This window comes from Danaus plexippus, chromosome 11 (genome assembly GCF_018135715.1).
Source record: "Danaus plexippus chromosome 11, MEX_DaPlex, whole genome shotgun sequence".
NCBI classification, from domain to species: Eukaryota; Metazoa; Arthropoda; class Insecta; order Lepidoptera; family Nymphalidae; genus Danaus; species Danaus plexippus.
The window spans coordinates 2905511-2923898 of record NC_083544.1 but is presented as its reverse complement, the minus strand read 5'-3'; the positions used below and the strand labels follow the sequence as shown (position 1 = coordinate 2923898).

General features: G+C 28.4%; 1 protein-coding gene across 4 annotated transcripts; it reads right to left on the bottom strand.

Moving 5' to 3' along the window:
• Positions 1-8963: 8963 nt before the first annotated feature.
• On the bottom strand, positions 8964-12864 carry LOC116765881 (glutathione S-transferase 1-like). 4 transcript variants are annotated; one of them, XM_061521947.1, is made up of 7 exons: positions 12708-12819; positions 12168-12206; positions 11630-11770; positions 9841-9899; positions 9586-9724; positions 9237-9430; positions 8964-9153 (listed from the first exon to the last, which is right to left on the bottom strand). In XM_061521947.1, exons 3-7 carry the CDS (start codon positions 11768-11770, stop codon positions 9033-9035), a joined length of 654 nt encoding a protein of 217 aa, XP_061377931.1. In that variant the 5' UTR covers positions 12168-12206; positions 12708-12819; the 3' UTR covers positions 8964-9032. The 4 variants fall into 4 exon arrangements, with proteins under 4 accessions (XP_061377931.1, XP_032511406.2, XP_061377930.1 ...); XM_032655515.2 differs by lacking the exon at positions 12168-12206 and having other exon boundaries at positions 12708-12864; XM_061521946.1 differs by lacking the exons at positions 12168-12206; positions 12708-12819 and adding an exon at positions 12513-12560.
• Positions 12865-18388: the final 5524 nt, after the last annotated feature.

Genomic DNA, 18388 nt, shown 5'->3' with positions numbered 1-18388 from the left:
AACAAGAATTTTAAGGAAAGGGTTTTCCAATATTATTGTAATTTTTATTTCCACCTTCCACATTTTTATTTCCACTCAAAAAATTGTTTCAGCCGTCAGCATTTTGAAATGGTTGATTAATTTTACGACATTCGATGTTAGTTCTTAATAATAAATAAACTTTTGAAATATCAATTTGGTCTGCTTCAAAATTTTCTTGTTTTTCCACAACAGTAATTTAAAATGAATTTGATATTTTATCATTCTTAAAAATACGAAAAATATAAATCATTATTAAAAAAAATTATTCATTGAAGACTTCTGTAAACTTGAAGTAATAGGTTTTGATCAATAATAATAGCAATAAGAGTCAACAAAGCCTTGAAAGGACATAAAAAATGTTTTATAAGATGATAAGTTCCAAGAGTCACCCTAAATGAGCATTCATTGTTGGTTTCGTTCAATCAGTACCAGCTACTTGAGTGATTGATTTTTTAAATCCGTGCCCCAAGGCACTGGCACCGTTTGTTATATCTTTTTTTGTTGAAATCATAAGTTAAAGTTGTCTGGCAACATCGATGTTAGCTTTTACGAAGTATGAACTAAAAAAATACAAGAAATTACCTTATATGTATTAGTCTTGATGAAGCCATAAGTATTTTTCATAACAAATTAACAATAGTAGAGTGTTTCAACAGTTCTTGATTTGTATAAGTGTAAACGTTAGTCGAGTAAAGACCTTTATCAAGTAAAAAAGATTTTATATACATACTAATTCAATAGTTAAAATACCTATAGTAGTGAGACACACAGAGAAACAACTATTATATAATTACCTCTACTTAGAGAGCGAATTTTATTTGAATTCAGTCGTTTATTAAAATTGTAAAATATAGCTGTTGAGAGTAAAAACTATTATAAATTCAGTTCTTAATGCCCTCTAGATATTTCCCGAAAAAAAAGGTTTTTCTAAAACCAGTTGTAAACAATAAAATTCGAGATATCTACTTAAAAACTTTAAATATATAATTTACAGTCTTTAACAAAGTTTTAAGAAACATTTTTATTAACTCAAAAACAAAACAAAATTAATATTTTGTATTAGCTAGTATATATTATTTTTATGATAGACAAACTATTGAATATATACTTGATGTTGCAATTATATATGTATATTTCACCAATATTCATGAATATGTTTTGTCATGACAAAACAGTAATGATATATTTATTAAAAATGGGGGTAACAATATTATATGTCCTAACCTTATCTTCTCTTTTCATCATTTATCATAAACAAGAATCAATGCCAGTTTATGCGTCATAAAACAATTATTTAACTTACCCTCATCCAAAGCCGGGAGCCGGTTTTTTACGATTACATCGGCGAGCACTTCAGAAACTTTTATCGTTCCTTAAATCAATAGTAATGTGATTTCACGTGCCCATCCTCCCAGATATCTCAACAAAATACAAAAGTTATAGGCGTATAGTTTACCCTTTGAAGGCAAGTAGCTTACATAGCTTTATCGATGTTACAGTGCATTAACTATTTCATTGTACAAAAAATTGTCCAATAAATATTATTCAATTGCTTAAGATACTTGTATTACCAATAAGTGTTGTGTTCTGTCCAGCCATCAATTTTAATTTAATGTTGTATTAACAATTTGTCAATGACAAAAGTAGAAGAAAAGTAGTTTCAACTCCATTTATTACGACGTAGAAATTATTGAAGTAACTTTTCACTAAATCCTTAAATATAGCTCGGATTTATTTTAAGAGACTACATCCTGTAATAAATATTACAACAACAAACAAAGGTCGATACAAAACTATAAGGTCTATTTTATCAGTATCGATCTGACGAATTTACGACGTGATAAGAGATCTAGAAAACCCTAGTTTTGCTTTGCCTTTCCCTGGTGAGGATGGTATTTTCCCGGTCAAGCCAGCCCATGTTCGAGCTGCAGTAACTTTACCACAACTAGGCTCTACCACTAACCTTATAGTGTTTAAATGTAGAACTAATCTATGAAATTTGCAACAATTAGTTGTAATAGGTGCTAAAAGTATTAAGCGCGTAAAGATAAAATTTCTTTCGAATTTTTTTTTTTATAAATTATTACTATAAATTATATTTCATGGATTAAATAGAATTCCTTACTTTGGCTTGTTACTTTGTTAGAATAGGTAAGGTTAAGAGTATAATAGATTATAGTGTCACAGGCCGACCGTTGTCAACGGCCAGCTGGGGCCTTTGGCGTACCGTATAGAAACAATTTGATATTACCCTCACTCGACGGCAATTTACAAGTTTTAACCTTACCTTACTTGTAATACTAGCAAATAACTAAGTCATTTGTCTTTAAATACTTTATTTTCAATTAAATCATTATATGTAATTTATTTATTTTTTTTATCATTAAACTTTAAGCATATTAAAAAAGATTTTTTACATAATTAATTTAATGTTAATATAATAAATTAAAATTTCAAAGAATTTTTTTAATATATGATTGTCATTTACTTATTATTACACGTTTGAGTGCTAAGGCTTTCCAAGTAAGAAATATTATAAAAGTTTTGTCACGAAAGTTAGCCCATAAGACATTTTGTTATTTCATTCTGAGTCTTCAAAGAAAGGAATGCCGCGAAATGTTTGAGAACTTTTTACTGCAAAAAGCTAATTGAATGTTATTTCAATTGTTGTTTATATGACTGTCATCTCGTAAAAATGGGATAAAGTTTTTAAGCACCCTGCTTATTCCATTATTAGAATACTCGTGTCTTATGTCGTTATGAAAATATCCAAGTGCTTATCACATAATTTTTGTGAATATGTTATAATATTAAAAATAATTAAATATTTTTAAATATGATGCTTTTAGTACAAGAAAATTTTTATAATAACAAGAATATATATTTTTTTCTATGATAGAAGTAAACGAATACAAGAAAGTGTATTTTATAAAATGTTTAATAATTTGTGTAGTTAGTTAGTAATTAATTGAAGGTTAAAGTTAAGAGATTTTTTTCATTGAATTATATAAAATTCGATGTTAATATTTTTTTTATTATCTTACAATACATTATTGCTTTAAGAAAATATTTAGTAAGACAATATTCTATTGTAACTTTTTTATTGGTATTATTATCAAATATTAAAAATAAAAAACAAATACTGAATACCAAAAACAACAGTTGATTGCTGTCAGTCAGTCATCCTGTCTACTGACAGGAACGTTATTTCAGGGCCATTTTATCAAAAATAGTACTTACAAGACAACGATATCCCCTCTAAAAGGCCTTTGGTTAAATTACTGTCGTTTATCAAATTGTCACCTGGTTTATTTGAGAATAAAGTTCTGAGGCTGTATTCGGGATTTCAGAAAACCAATCAATCAGAATAAATACCAGTAAAAAAATATAATTCAAGTACTTATCAAATAAATGGGTTTATCGTGTAAATACTATTTTTATCATATTTTGTGAATTTTTAAGTTACCTATGTAATACAAGTTTAGTATTGCAATTATCATATACATACAAACATATTCATTTAAAATAGGAATGTTAATAGCATTTGTTTTATTATTTTTATCATGAATACCTAAGCAACACAATTGAACTGTTCTAAATCAGGTAGATAGCTCAAAAATGAATTATACCATTTCCGGACGGAGCAATTTATTTGAAGGCTATACATTTTTAAGCAGAGAATGGATGTGCCCATTTAGTTATAATAGTTACTTACTATACTTTTTATACTTTTCTAAATATCGAGACAAAAAATACTTGTAGACGAATAATTTTGAATATTTTTATTATTCTAATGTCTTTTGTCATAAATGAATAAAGTCAATCACTTAATAATAGCAACGTCACAATAGAATGTTAACGTGGGTCTACAATCCCAGAATAAATTATACAAAACCAAATGAGCGAGAAATCGTCGTCACTCAAGCGTTTTCCCTAAGGGCAGAGCCTGTAAACCCAAATATGAATATATGGAGCAATAGTGAACTATATCCCACGAGCGTGTGATTCTCAAACCAACTTCTCTCATAAATCCACGCCTTACATGATGCTTGTTTGCATAATACAAGACTTAGCCGGCTTTGTTTCAGTAGTTTGATAGGTAGGCAACATGTGCCTTCAAGTACCTACAAGATAGTATGTGGGATTTTATCTGTTTTATAGGAGTCAACATTTTGCGAGGATATTATTCTTAATAATAAATATTGGAACCGGGTCTGGACATTTCAAAAATTATTTATTCGCATATTAATAAATCTCCATATGTTAATCTGCAATACATGTTTACACAGTCATAATCATTTTCAACTTTATATTACGAAAATATGTGTATACGGATTGCACAATACTTAATGGAACGTTTTTCATACTTCATACTTAAATATTTATATCACGTACTTATATAAATTCTCGTCACTTTTTATGTCCCCAAATAACCGACTGGCACAAAGCCACAATAGTAGGAGGCGCAATCTCACTTACTATATTGTATTCAAAACTTTATACCATGAGACCTGGTAAAGAATTGTGTAATTTTTTTCAGAAAAATAGTTTATGTAATGCTTATTCCTGTTAGTTAAGAACATCGTCGGTAAATACTATTCCAGTAAAATATATTTCATGAGGATCTATGGTCCTTGTCAATAGGACATTTTCTCAACTAAAGATCCTCAATTAAAATTTTAGTGTGCTGAAAATATCTTTTAAAAAAAATCTTTGGACAGAAATTACTTGGCTTAGGTGATCATAATATTTTACTTAAACTACATAAAAAGAGCGAGAGGAGATTGTTGAAGTTCAGTGATCTCAGTGACGTTCGGTGGAAGAGGCCTATATCCAGCAATGGACTGGTTACGGTTGGTGACGATGATGATATTGATGTTCACGATAAAATAAAATACTTCTCAATAATGTTATTATTTCAAGGACGACGTAAACACTGGTTTTTATTGTCCATTATGTGAAATATAGGTTTTCTTCTTGCAGTGTTTAATCATTTCATAATAAAAAAGTAACATTGTCTCCATGAATTTTTTTTATCAAAATTTAAAAAGTACCAATACATAGTTGATATAATAACTTTTTGTAATGTAGTTTTTCAATTACTTAAACAAAACAATATGAACAAAAATAACAAATTTCATAACTTTTTTCCTAAGTTTATTTTATTAACATAATATTTTACGAACTTTTAATTCAAATCACTTTATTTTTGTAAAATGAAAAATATCGATCTGTTTTGTTGGGACTAATATCAAGGTCTGAGAACACCAAGGGAAATAGTAATTCCTGCTCTGACATTTAAGAGGATTGTGAAATGATGAGGGTATATTTGAGCGCGATAGTGTTGTCAAAACGGGTTCTAAATCGAGCAAAACATTATTGTGTGTACAAACATTTCTAGATTTGTCAACCATTAGGGTTTTACACATGTGTAAGGTGATTTATGATGCAGCTAATAGTTAAGGATGGGCGAATTGGTATTAACGACCAAAAATGTTGAATTAGATACATAATTTATTTGCACTTTGTATAAGCTTTTTGGGTCTTCATTGTAACTTAAAATGGCGTATGTCGTTAAACACGTAAAGTATTACAGTCAATGTTGCTAAGGAATTAATAAATATATATTTTGCAGCATTTATTAATGCACTTTGAAATAGCATATATTTTATTTAAATTATAATAGTGTATACCATTAGTGTTTAAAAAGGTTTGTTATACACATTACACAAAGCTATTTAAAGATATAAGATCGGATCAAAGTAGTATTTCACGTGTTTGAAAACCATCAATTATTAAATATCGGTCAAAGCACGCCTTTGTCGTTTCATAAACGTCGCCGAGCCGTAAAATTTGAGTTATACTTTTTTGTCCTTTGAGTAATTAAACTTAACGATCAAACAAAAATTGTTAATATTAATATATGTATAATGTATATGTAATATAGCTGTAACCAGAATATGAAAATAAACTCTACAACGTTAATAAATGGAAAATTTTTATAGATGCAAATTATCAACGTAAATTATTATCAAATGTCTAAAAGAACGATTTATATACGAGATACCACAGCGGAGTTATTGAAATATATGTCCCTAAAGACAATACGTAGCCTGATAGTATTTTCATTCGAGATTAAACTTTACGAAGTGGAAAAAAGAGCACAATTGTATTAAATCGGTAACATGCAAAAACAACAACAGTAGATATTACGGTTAAATTCAAATAAAACAGAAAACAAAATCAGAATGAGTCGTTCCACGATGTAGCATAAATCCACCGAATAGCATTTGCATGCAAGGAAGACCATTCATCCTCGTATCGGTTGAATTATCTGGAAGACATTATTATAGATTGTGTCTTTACTTACCTCGGAAAGTCGACGATACATTTCAATACAGAGAAAAACTAACAAATGTAAATCCCATCAGAACTTTCGGAGTATCATCTGGTTATCATTGATTTTTTTTAGTTATTTATGTTGATCTCAGCATACATTTGTTTAAATTGTAATGACGGTAATTGGACATAAATATTTTATTTCTTATATATTATGTTTCCTAGTTTTATATTTTATAAATATTAAAATAAAATAAATAATCATTAGAGCTGCTCGTATTTACGAAGTTAATTAAAATATTGCTACGTATATTTGTATTTATTGTGTATTCATTTATTTTTCACAAATTTAAAAAACCAATACCTCGCTTATGATATGATTATAATCATTGAAAGGTTGTTTTATGGGAACTGAGCAGATTCAATAATTCGTTTAAATTGCATTGATATGAAAACAGAACTTCATTCGTATTATGTTTATCATAAATCACTGAGGATCTCATGTGACAGGCTTATCGCATTGAAATCGTGATGGAAAGCGTTGGACGTGTGATATATTCCTGATAGAATATTTTATACGTGATGTCTCATCGTTCATACATGCAATAACAGTTTCTGTTCTCTATCAATAGGAAGGGAAAGCGAGAAATATATCCAATTTGTACCGACATAAATCAAAGTAAAATCGTATTTATTTATTTATTTTTTTGGGTTTATTTAATCTTCTTAAATCCTTAAACCTTTCAATATTTTTACACCTTTATTTATAGCAAATTTGTTATTTATAAAACAATATTGACTTGAAATTAACAAAACTATATTTAAATACATACCTACGTATGTTGGAAAATTTGGTTCACATAGCCACATTCTGGATGGAATGCTCTACGAGGATAGTTATTTTATTGATTCCACTGAGAAAATATGCAAAGATAAATGCATATAGAATTTTCTCGAAACCTGGTATATAGATATATTTATTTTTAAGAACTTTAGGCGGGATCTCCAACGCGAGATATTTTTTGCGGCCGTGTATGCAAATACAATAAGATGTTTAAATACATATATGTCTTGCTCAGTAAAAAAGCTTATAAGCGTCCTTGTGGGTGACATAAAACAAGGAATTGAAATGAATTCGTAAATAAATACAAAAGCGCTATATCCATAAAGTCCATTTCGCTTGAATGACCAAAACTAGATAATTTGAAATAAAATCTTATTAATAGCAAGATAAATTACTATATCAATCAATATATTTACAACACAATAGGTTCATGGACCTAAGTCCATAATTTTTTTTAAACTCTTGGAAGAACATAATACAATATTGTGTTTCTATGATTAATATATGTATACTTTTACAAAACCTGTAAAAAAGTCAGTTGCTGTCTAAAATTTTTTGTGGGCTAATGAGTGGAATGTTGGAGACGAAACTTAATATTTCTGTTTGGGTGTATAAGGCGGTCCATTCTTTTCTGAAAATGCTATTCCCAAAGGTATATAATCAATTCCTTCATTCTTTCTACACAGATATAGAATGGTTTCACAGATTACTACGACTTTTGTTTAAATAATAATTTTTGAGTAACCAAACTTACTAAAAACATATTTATCAAAAACAATTATTAATAATTAATAGATTCCCTTGTTAAAATTATACATTTCAATTGAATGTGTAAGTATTACTCTCATTAATTATTAAATAATTATATTTACATTAGAATATGACCATTTCAATATTCTGAAATTAAGTATTGTCTGAGTTTTTTAAATGATATAGAATATTATGGTAGTCATGTCAATGGATTTTATGTTCCGATTATAGCTTCAAAGTCTGTTGACAGAGCCATTGCCTGTGGATATTTGGAGTGTTCCTATGCCTTATAAGGCACACCGTCAAGTTTTGGTCAGCCTTATTAACTTGATAAGAATATTTTAACACTCTAGTTCGAAAGTTCTGTATAGATTTCAGCACACTCATAAAGAAACATCCATAAGAAATGAAAAGGCAAATGAGTAATATCTACATTTAAAGTCTTCGTGGCCTAGTGATTTTATAATTGCAGTTTGAAAGCATTAACAGAGGTATCATCTACTGAACTAAACGAGTCGAAGATATTAAAAGACATTTCAATAATACCTCAACTACAGAAACTATTTTTGGGGAAGTTCCTTTAATCCAAAATGATTTCTATACTTAAGCCGTCACCCACAAAATCTACTTACTCCCGAACAAATGGGATTCAACCCAATGCTGTTACGTAACGATTAAGTTTGCTAATTGTTATCCATCTTATGAACTCACACGAATTATAAGTCATCATAGTTTTCATTTGTTTCGCCTACTATGGGAAAAAAACTTGCTACTTGACAAAGAAAGTATATGATGATGCTGACTGTCTGAGGTTATTGTTCCTAAAAACTGTCGTGAGACGTCTGTGTGAAGTGGAGCTCTGTTTTAACTTGACTCACAATTTGATGATTTTAACCATGAGAAACGTATATAAATTTTAAAATTTGGCACTGGAGCAAACTTTTATTTCTAGTTTTTATAACATGCAGTCAGACATGAAAGTTGCGGATTTAATGTAAATATCCTCAAATAAGATTTTTTCTTTAATTGAAAAGGTAAAACATCGTCATGTGAACAATTATTGATATTTTATAAGATATTACATCAAATCAAGCTTTTCTTTTAAGAGGTCTTTCAAAATCTTTGAACCAGGAACCGTGCATTTCTGAAAGAATGGTTGTTTCTCCATGTCCATAAACCAATTATTTAATTTGGGAAACCTAAAACATATACAAAATAGATTTAATTTGTTAGTCAACTGTCATATTAATATAGAGTTAAAACTGCTCTTTAATTTGCTTACTGTTTTGGATCAATGGCAATTATATGCCGCAGGCCTGATACAGTGGCAACAATGGCTATATCTGCAAGAGTCATCCTATCACCGGCGACAAATTTTGAGTTGTTGAGAAATGCCTCAAGAAAACCATATGCTTCTTCAATTTCTTTCAGCATTTTTTCAGATGGCTTTCGTACTCCTTCGATTATTGCTGCGTACTTAAACAAAATCAACCAAATTATGTTCACTTTTAAGTTCAACCATATATACGAGTACAAATTTCCTTCGATAATTACTTCAATATTTAAGAAACTTTTTAATCAGTTGTCACAAAATTTTTTTCTCTCTTTCTCTCATGTTTAACAATACTTACCGTAACGTTACGCAATCTTGTGAATAAAAGGGTGTTAAAAAACAATTTCTGATCTACTAATGCTCTCTGCTTTAAATCTTTTGGATACAAAGAGTCATCTTTGCCATACATTTCATTAATGTATGTAAGAATAGCGTTACTGCAAGGAAAAATATCATAATGTTATAACTTTTACATTGTAAATATTATGTCCATGATATTTATAAGCATTCTTCATAAATATTTGTTATAACAATTTAGTTATTTTTAACCTACCTATCATGTAAGATAAGGTTTCCATCCTCTAACACAGGAACGGTATGCATCGGATTTTTCTGAAAAAAGTGTAAGACTTGTTAAAACTTTGAATGTCAGTTCTTGGAAATGATTTTAAATATATGTACATATTATTCATTACGGTAAGCTTAAACTGTTTTGGAGTTTTTACAGCTGTTATGTTTATAGTGTCATGAGAGCATGTCTTCAATAATCACCTGTTAACTAAATAAACTGTTCAGGGAAAGTTAAAGTTCTCCTATATAAAATTTATAATTTATTTTAATTTATTGTTGGAATCTTAATAAGATGATCATTCAACAACGTTGCATTTATTTAATGTTTACTTTTTACTTTTGACATAACGAAGTTTGTCCAGGCAATTAGTCGTTAATAAAAACCCCGTTGCAAAGTAATGAATTAAATAAAGGGAATCAATATAGTTTGTGTTGACGCCTTTATCGGATTTCCTTGTTTGGGGTACCGGCTACCAAAGACAAAATGGAAATCAAATTTATAATCTGTGTTCCAATATTCTACGTCCATATAAATTATATTAAGATATTAAACTGACAGTTCGCGAGCTAATAGGAAATATCATGGATAAAAGCATCGTCAGAGAGTCTCGATCCCAATTTGCAGGCCCCATAATTCTGGCGAAGAAAAAAATAAAACTGACCGTATGGGAAATTAGACATACATATGTAAAACCTATGTTCTCCACAGAAATATTCTTTACCGCGTCAACGTCGGGATGGAGAGCCGCATATGACCGTCAGACTGCAAGCAGTCCTTAGACAGAAAGCGCAAAAATCATTACAGACATATAGTATTAGAAGCTTTTTTATGTTAAAAACGTCGCTAAGTATCTAGGAAATTTCAAGAAAGCTAATCTAGAAAATGTCTAGAAATCTTTCAAATACTGTTAAAATTATCATATCAAAATGGACGTCAACATTTCCAAAATTTGAATGATGTCACTAGTAAGATTTGGTAACAGTAGGAATTTAAAAGATTATTTATTTTTGCATCTTAAGTCCAATCTAAACTCTGTAGCGGTTGCCAAATGTAAGAACATACACTCAAAGAATGCGTTTTAATTCGCAAAAACTCAACACTAAAATCTTAGAATTCTGTGCATGGGATTGTTTGTAAGCAAAGTAATCAAAAAATGTATTAAATACATATGTCGTGGTTTAAAGATTTTGATGTATTATTATATACATATCTATCATTCCAGTTAATGCACTCACAATGCTGAATGAGTATTTAGACGAGTTTTATCCTCTTGCTGTAATACTCAAAGCAAAAGTTATATTATAATGATGATAAAAAATAGTCCTTTTTTATCTCCACTACGAGGTTACTAATAGCTTGAGACGAAGAAACCCTATAATTATGATAGAACTTCATTTTGGCCAAGTTTGTGTAGATAAAATATATATGAATCTAGAAACTATAAAAGTAATATTTACGTTTGATCCTTATAATGAAACTATTACTCTATCTTAAAATTTAATTATAACAGTAAATAATAAAACAGTCATTACATTATCGCAAAAAATATCGTGGTTGAACGATGATGACGCTGATAACATTGTTATTTGCTTTGACCTCGGTTTATCTTACTTCTTCAATGAATGATTAATGTCTGTGAATAGTATTTATAATAACTATCAAATGAACATTTTATGAACATCAACTAATGGGTGTATAAGTAATTAAAGTTCAAAGAATAAAATAATAAAGTAGATATTACATTATAATAGCATATACTTTGTGACGTCACCTTTAAAAATTCCGGTGTGTAGTTCTCACGTTTTATAAGATCAACATCAATCATCTCAACAGGGACATTATGAATTTCGCAAATCATCATAGCAGCGCAGGCTGGAGGACTCAATTTCATTTTATATAGTTTTACCGGCATCTGAAATTGGTACGATGAGGCATAACTTTTAAAATTAAATATCAATGCAAAATTAACAAAGTGAAACTTTATCCACTCAAAATTTATATTCATATCATTAAAATTTTCCATTTATTACAATTAAAAATCTATGATGGCGAGCTTAAGTTAAATAATCAGCTTTTTTTTGGAATCTCTAGTGCTTTCTAATTTCGAAGGTTTTTGATAGATGATTTGTTTTCATCTTTTGTTAACTTTCATCTTCTACATTAAATTTAGAATATATATTGTAGGTGATATTTTTTTTATTAGTAATGCAGAAAATATAACTTTTTAGATCTAAATATGTAGAAAAAATAAGCATAAACACTCGATAAACAACCTTTATATATCTAAAAATATACGGTATACTATATACCGTTATCCCACGAATTCGATCACCTGATCCTTAGAATTCCTTAAAAGAGAAAAGTTTAATATGTACTTACTAATAGAAGTTTTGTAAGCAACTAGCTGTCCTCTCTATTTAAAGTCAATTTATACAAGATAAAACTGTCATGACCCGTTCCCGTGGGAACAACCAGAGTATCGAAATAAATGACAGCCTACGTATTTTTGCAATGTATGATATAAATTAATAGTATCATACATGTACATAGACATATACATATGTACATACATATTTTTTTGCATCGATCCAAATATACCCCTCAATAATATCGGTAGGAAAGTGGTTGTTTATCAAAATACTTAAAATACTTACTGAAAGTGCTACTTGACCTCCAAATTGTAGCATTTTTTAATAGTGTATATAATATATATAGCATTTTTTAATAGTGTATATAATATTAAGCGTTGCAAAAGATATATAAGGTTTCATTGCTTACATTTTTTTTATTTATACAAGTTATTAGTATACCTACAAATACTTATAAACAATATGATACAAAATACTTACAGTGACAATATTCTAATTCACTGTTAACACAACTTTACTCCGAGGACCTTGGGTCATAAATGATAAATACATTGACAGTCATATTATGTACAATGACGAAATGTTTTTTTATCCAATCATGACACGTAGAATAAATGTGTATGAAATAATAGTGTATACTTAAGTTTTGCATCCACGTCTCTAATTTATATGATTAGACTTGTTATACGAGTATGATACATACGAGTACATATACATTTATTTGAATAACAATTAGTACTATTATTGAAAAGAAATAATTAAGGATGTAGATGACCTTGTTGGTTATAATTACTACAGGTGACTACTACTGATTCATATCTAAAAATATTCGCATAAACAAGTTTTTTTTTAAATTATCTATTGTACTTTGAAGACACACAAATTGTTATTTAAAAGACATAGAGAAACAGGCAAGTTGTTCCCTTTCTGTTTTGTTAAGATAAACACGGAAGTCATCGCTGATACGAAGGTTTAAAAAAACATAATGGAGGCTAACACTACCTCTGATTAACCGATGATAAAAATGAGATACAGGAATTAAGAATGAATAGTATAGAATACTTGGAAACGGGCCACTTTTGTCAATTTTCAGCTTGTTTGCTAATTGCAGCTCTCATCCACAAATGTGAGGCATACACCAGAAGATCCCCATCGACAGATTCTGACGAAAACAGTTTTATAGAGTGGAATTCTCCTTTGCTGTATGAGCTAATAACCCTTCAGTTTACACCAAAAGAGTTAGTTAGAACTTAAAGAAACTTGTTTAGGGCCTAATTAGGGCCAGAAATGTTTACTAGGGTGTAAATGATATTAAACGCTTTACAGTTCTACTTTTACGAAGTAAACGTTGCGTGATGTTATATATGGAAATTTAGAAAGACTTTAACAGATAAGAAAATATCAAAAGAACCTTTATCCTTGCCCAAGAATACAAACTATATCGCGGAAGAGGTTGTTTTTTAAATTATCAGGACATAATCGCCTATAAAAGAGTGTGTAATAGAGATTTTCTCTTAAGATCATCTCAGGATCATCATATCTTAGGATCCGACTATAACAAATATGTATGGAATCAACTAACAATATCGCAATTACTTACTATTTATTTAAACAACGTGAAGCCATGCGAGTTAGTTGGAAATAATATACAAGTAAAAACCTTGTCCTTTTTAATCTCGTTAAAATATAAATAAAAATATAATTAGCTTTTTTAGACACTAGAAAACTTATCATGTTTCATAAGTTATTTAAGGTACTTTTAGCAAAAGTCTGACAGCCTCAGCAAGCGTTTAGCAGAAACAGTTTTAAAAATTAACAACATTGTATTGCGTTTAAAGTGTCGTTTCAATCAATAAACCTTGTAAACATCACGATATGTAAAATTAGGTCGTCATGGTCAATGCACTTTTTATTCTGTGAAGCGTATGAAAACGGCTCTATTCATTTTATATGTTTCTCATTGAATAGTGACCTTTCAAAGTCGGAATGGATGAGTTTGTGCTGTGATTTCATAAAAATAATAGAGATGAATAGTGCTAAAAATAGTTAAAATAATTATAACATAAATAATAATATTTCACTGATTCTTAAATTACATATGGTTGCTTAAAAAGATAAATATAACTTAGTAACTTATAAAAAAAAAATATAAGTAGTTTTGGTATCCTTCTTATTAATATCCACATAGAACACTAAAAAACAGTCCTGTGCTTTATTTAAATTCTCCAGGCATTCCTAAAGCTCGGTGCCATTATGAGATTACTTTACCAAGTGATATAGAGCCTGTAAAGGGCAGGTGTTGGAAGCTGTTAATAAGTGTTAAAATTTTCTAAACATTATATACCTTATTATTATTATGTTAAGAGATCTAGAAGAAGAGACTAAAAAGTTAATGCAAAAATAATAAGCAACTTAATTTCGTCCTTACAGGTCGAAACCATTAACTTCACATTATAAGAATACCAAAAAAAAAAAATTAACTGTCATGATTTTATATACTTATTACATCGCTCAAAAAATTCATTATTTCTTAAAACATATTTTAATTTTTTAATTATTTCCGGTGTATACTTGTATTGTCAGTAGTAGCGTTTTCCATGAAGCTCATTACCTACGTTATAACAATTTCTTCGGTACCACTATCGCTTTCTAAGATGGGTTAAATATTGGTTTTTTCTAGAAAACTATTTCAACGATAAATAAAGGTGAAAATAAAATTAGATGTTTTTAAAATTTTTATTGCATATCCGGACGTATGGATTAAAATAATTAATAAATAAGAGTGAATTATAATTTATCAAACTCCAAACAAATGTGAACAAATATATTTTTAGAACTGAGATTAAAACAAGGTATTTTATTAAAAATATTTAATTTCTAAAATTTAAAATATTGGTTTCTAAAAAAAAATCCCTTTGGCTTGATATATAAATTATGATATTTATTAGTTATATACTTTGAATTAATTAGTCGTTAGATAGTAATAAATTACTACATTACTATAGGGAAATTTCAAACCCAATACTCCCAATGAAAGTTTAACATTTCTGGGTGCAAAAACTTATTGATAAATAATGAGTGTCATATTTTTTTGGTAACGCTTTTCTAAGTTATCATAAGTAGTTAGTACGTTCATAAAATAGTCTTACCAAACTCCGATATATACAGAATACCAAATATATTGTAAGAAAGAGACTCGAGAATTTGCATAACAAAGGCTTGTGTTAAATTTTGCATATTTATCGATTTTCGTTGTATGCATACAGCTTTGTTCTATTTGAAATTTTATCTAAATAAGAGAAGTTATATGTCGTATGTATCAGAATTACAACAAGTTCTATTAAGCAGTGAAAAACTATAGAGTAAAATATATATAATCTATGAGGTATTATATTGTGTCTGCATTAAATAAAAAAAACTTGTGACGTATAAAACCATGTAATATAGTTAAACTTTAATATGTTAAGTATAGAAATATCTTATATGTTACTAAAATTACATTTATTATTTCTTATTAGAAGTGGTTAATAAAAAATACGTTATACTGATATAAAATTATTATTTTTATTTGATATATGTATAAGGTAAAGGAACTTTGCCATTGTTTAGTTAAATTAAAAATATAAAAAATATGAATTTCAGTCTATCAATATAACATTGGAGCAAATTTTATTAGTTTTATAAGGCTAATGAGATGATAAAAGTTAGATAATATAGAAGAGTAGGGATAAAACAGGAAATTAATATCAGGCATTGATGTTTTTTTTTTCTAAATCTTAAAATACAATCTTAACCCATGTTTAAAAAAATCGAGAAACTTATAAATATAAGGCACATATTAATATATATATATATATTTTTTCGTTAACTTATATATAACAATAACGTAAACATGTGTCAATTGTTTCCTCGGTTAATTTCAGATTTTGTGTTAGAATAACACAAAAACAAATGACAAATGAATGCCATATACTACATTAGGTTACCAAAGAGTTCTAAAACTGAAATTCCAAAAAGTTTTCATCAGCAATGTTCCTAACTGGCCAGTTCTAAACATTTTCAGTGTTACCCAAGTAGTCTTATTTATCTACAATCTTTTGGTTTTAGAACATTCTAATTAACAGTATAATTTAATGAAACATTTCAAACAGCTCCGTACTTGTGGTTTGTAAAGTTATAAATAATTATTCAAATATTGTAATAAACAAGAAAATGGTGAATAAGTACGGGAATATTTATCACACAATATGACACAGTTTATTGACCATAACAATTTTTCGGAAGCCTTAGAACATTAATCTTCACATTTCTGTAAAAAAAAAAAAAAAATATATCTAAAGCTCTTTCTGGGAAGTATTTTAATCAATATATATATATGTCGGATTTTGAGCGCTGTTAATATTTTTATAAAGTCCAGTACTGATGACTCCTTCAGGGCCATCAGTACTGGTATTGGACTTCTCCATTTTGTTAAAATCAACAAATTAAATAAGAAGTACAAAATTATAATTAATTTATTGCTGAATGATTATCTAGTTACATAAAAATGCAATTTTAAATAATCTAAACAAATCACTTAAAATGTGGAATTAGAATTATTTCACAAAGTAATGAAAATAACTCACCAATCGACCGCTGGAGCTCGAGTGTGTCTGACACTCGGCTCCGGCCGCTTAAATACGCTTTCCCCACCCGCCTCAGGCAGATGTGGTGCATAAGCAAGTTATGACTACCCACATTTTAGTTTTGAACAATTACAAATCCGATTCTATGTAAATCCTTATTTTAAACAGTAATAAAGAACTATTGAATCGCCATTTATCCTAATGTAAAATGCCATCCATTTACAATAATTAAGTTAGATAATTATTAACAGTAATTCTTAACTTATTCTTATCTTTCTAAGATTAGTAGTAACTTTCTCTAAACACAACAACGGAATTTATTCCATTATTCAATTCTGGCGTCATTGAACAATTTAGAAATTCAATAACAATCAAGTAATAAAAATTTTAATAATATCAACGTAATTTGTAAAACTATTCATAATTATTTACAACTGTTTTATCACAGTGTAAGTTTCATTAATAATTGTTTAGTCTCGTCGCTATATGAATTCGTGGATAATGTCTTACTCACATATTGAAAAATAATATTGCGGCGACATATAATATTAGAGAAATAAAACAATGGTGTACAAACAATACATTGCGACGTCTAATGTCTAAGCCATACCGTCATTTTTCTTATAAAACTTTTAGAATATTGATATTCAAAATAAAATATATTTTTATATGTTAATATATATTAAAAAAATTATTTATATAATAATAATATCAATGAATATTCATGTATATAAATGGATATATAATGGATATTAATATCCACTAATTGCTTTTTGCACTTCAATTTAAAAAAAGCAGTCCCGATTCAGATTCAGTTGATTTAATAGGTTACGAATTCTGTTTAAAAACATCAATTTAATTTTAATAGACTGGACGTTTCGAGCCGACACCTATTTTATTTAGCATAATATAAATAATATTTATTCACTTTTCTGAATTGAAGGCACATCTATTTTCATTCGAGACTTTAAACTAAAGGAATTTGTTTAATTTGAAGAGATCACAAATGAAAATTAACAAAATTTGAACCGACATGAACATCATCTAAATTTTTCAGTTTATGTAAGTTTGACATTTAAAATTATTTAAGTATAATGATTTGACAACTTAAGCGATGTAATATTGCAACAATTAATGTCTTATTTAGCGTGATCATTAACATGGACCGAGAAATAATATGATCGAACGTTCAGAACTTAACTTAAAATTGTATAGATAATTGAATAAAGTGTTATTTTAGGAACGACTACATAAAACAAACAACAAAATACAGGGTATAGATATTCTCTAATTAGACAGATTACTTCATCAATTCACTGGAGGAATAACGACTTCAACAGGAATGCAAATTTAACCTATTTTGTCATTCACATCTAAACCATCTCAAAGAGTACTTAATTGCATCGCTTAATTTTATACAACAAAAGAATTTGTTTACTTCTTAAATGGTCACGATCAAATTTTTATTAATTATTGTCACATGGGCATGTAGAATTTAGGTGTTTTTTTTTATATTTTAAAGGTTTTTGCCTAATT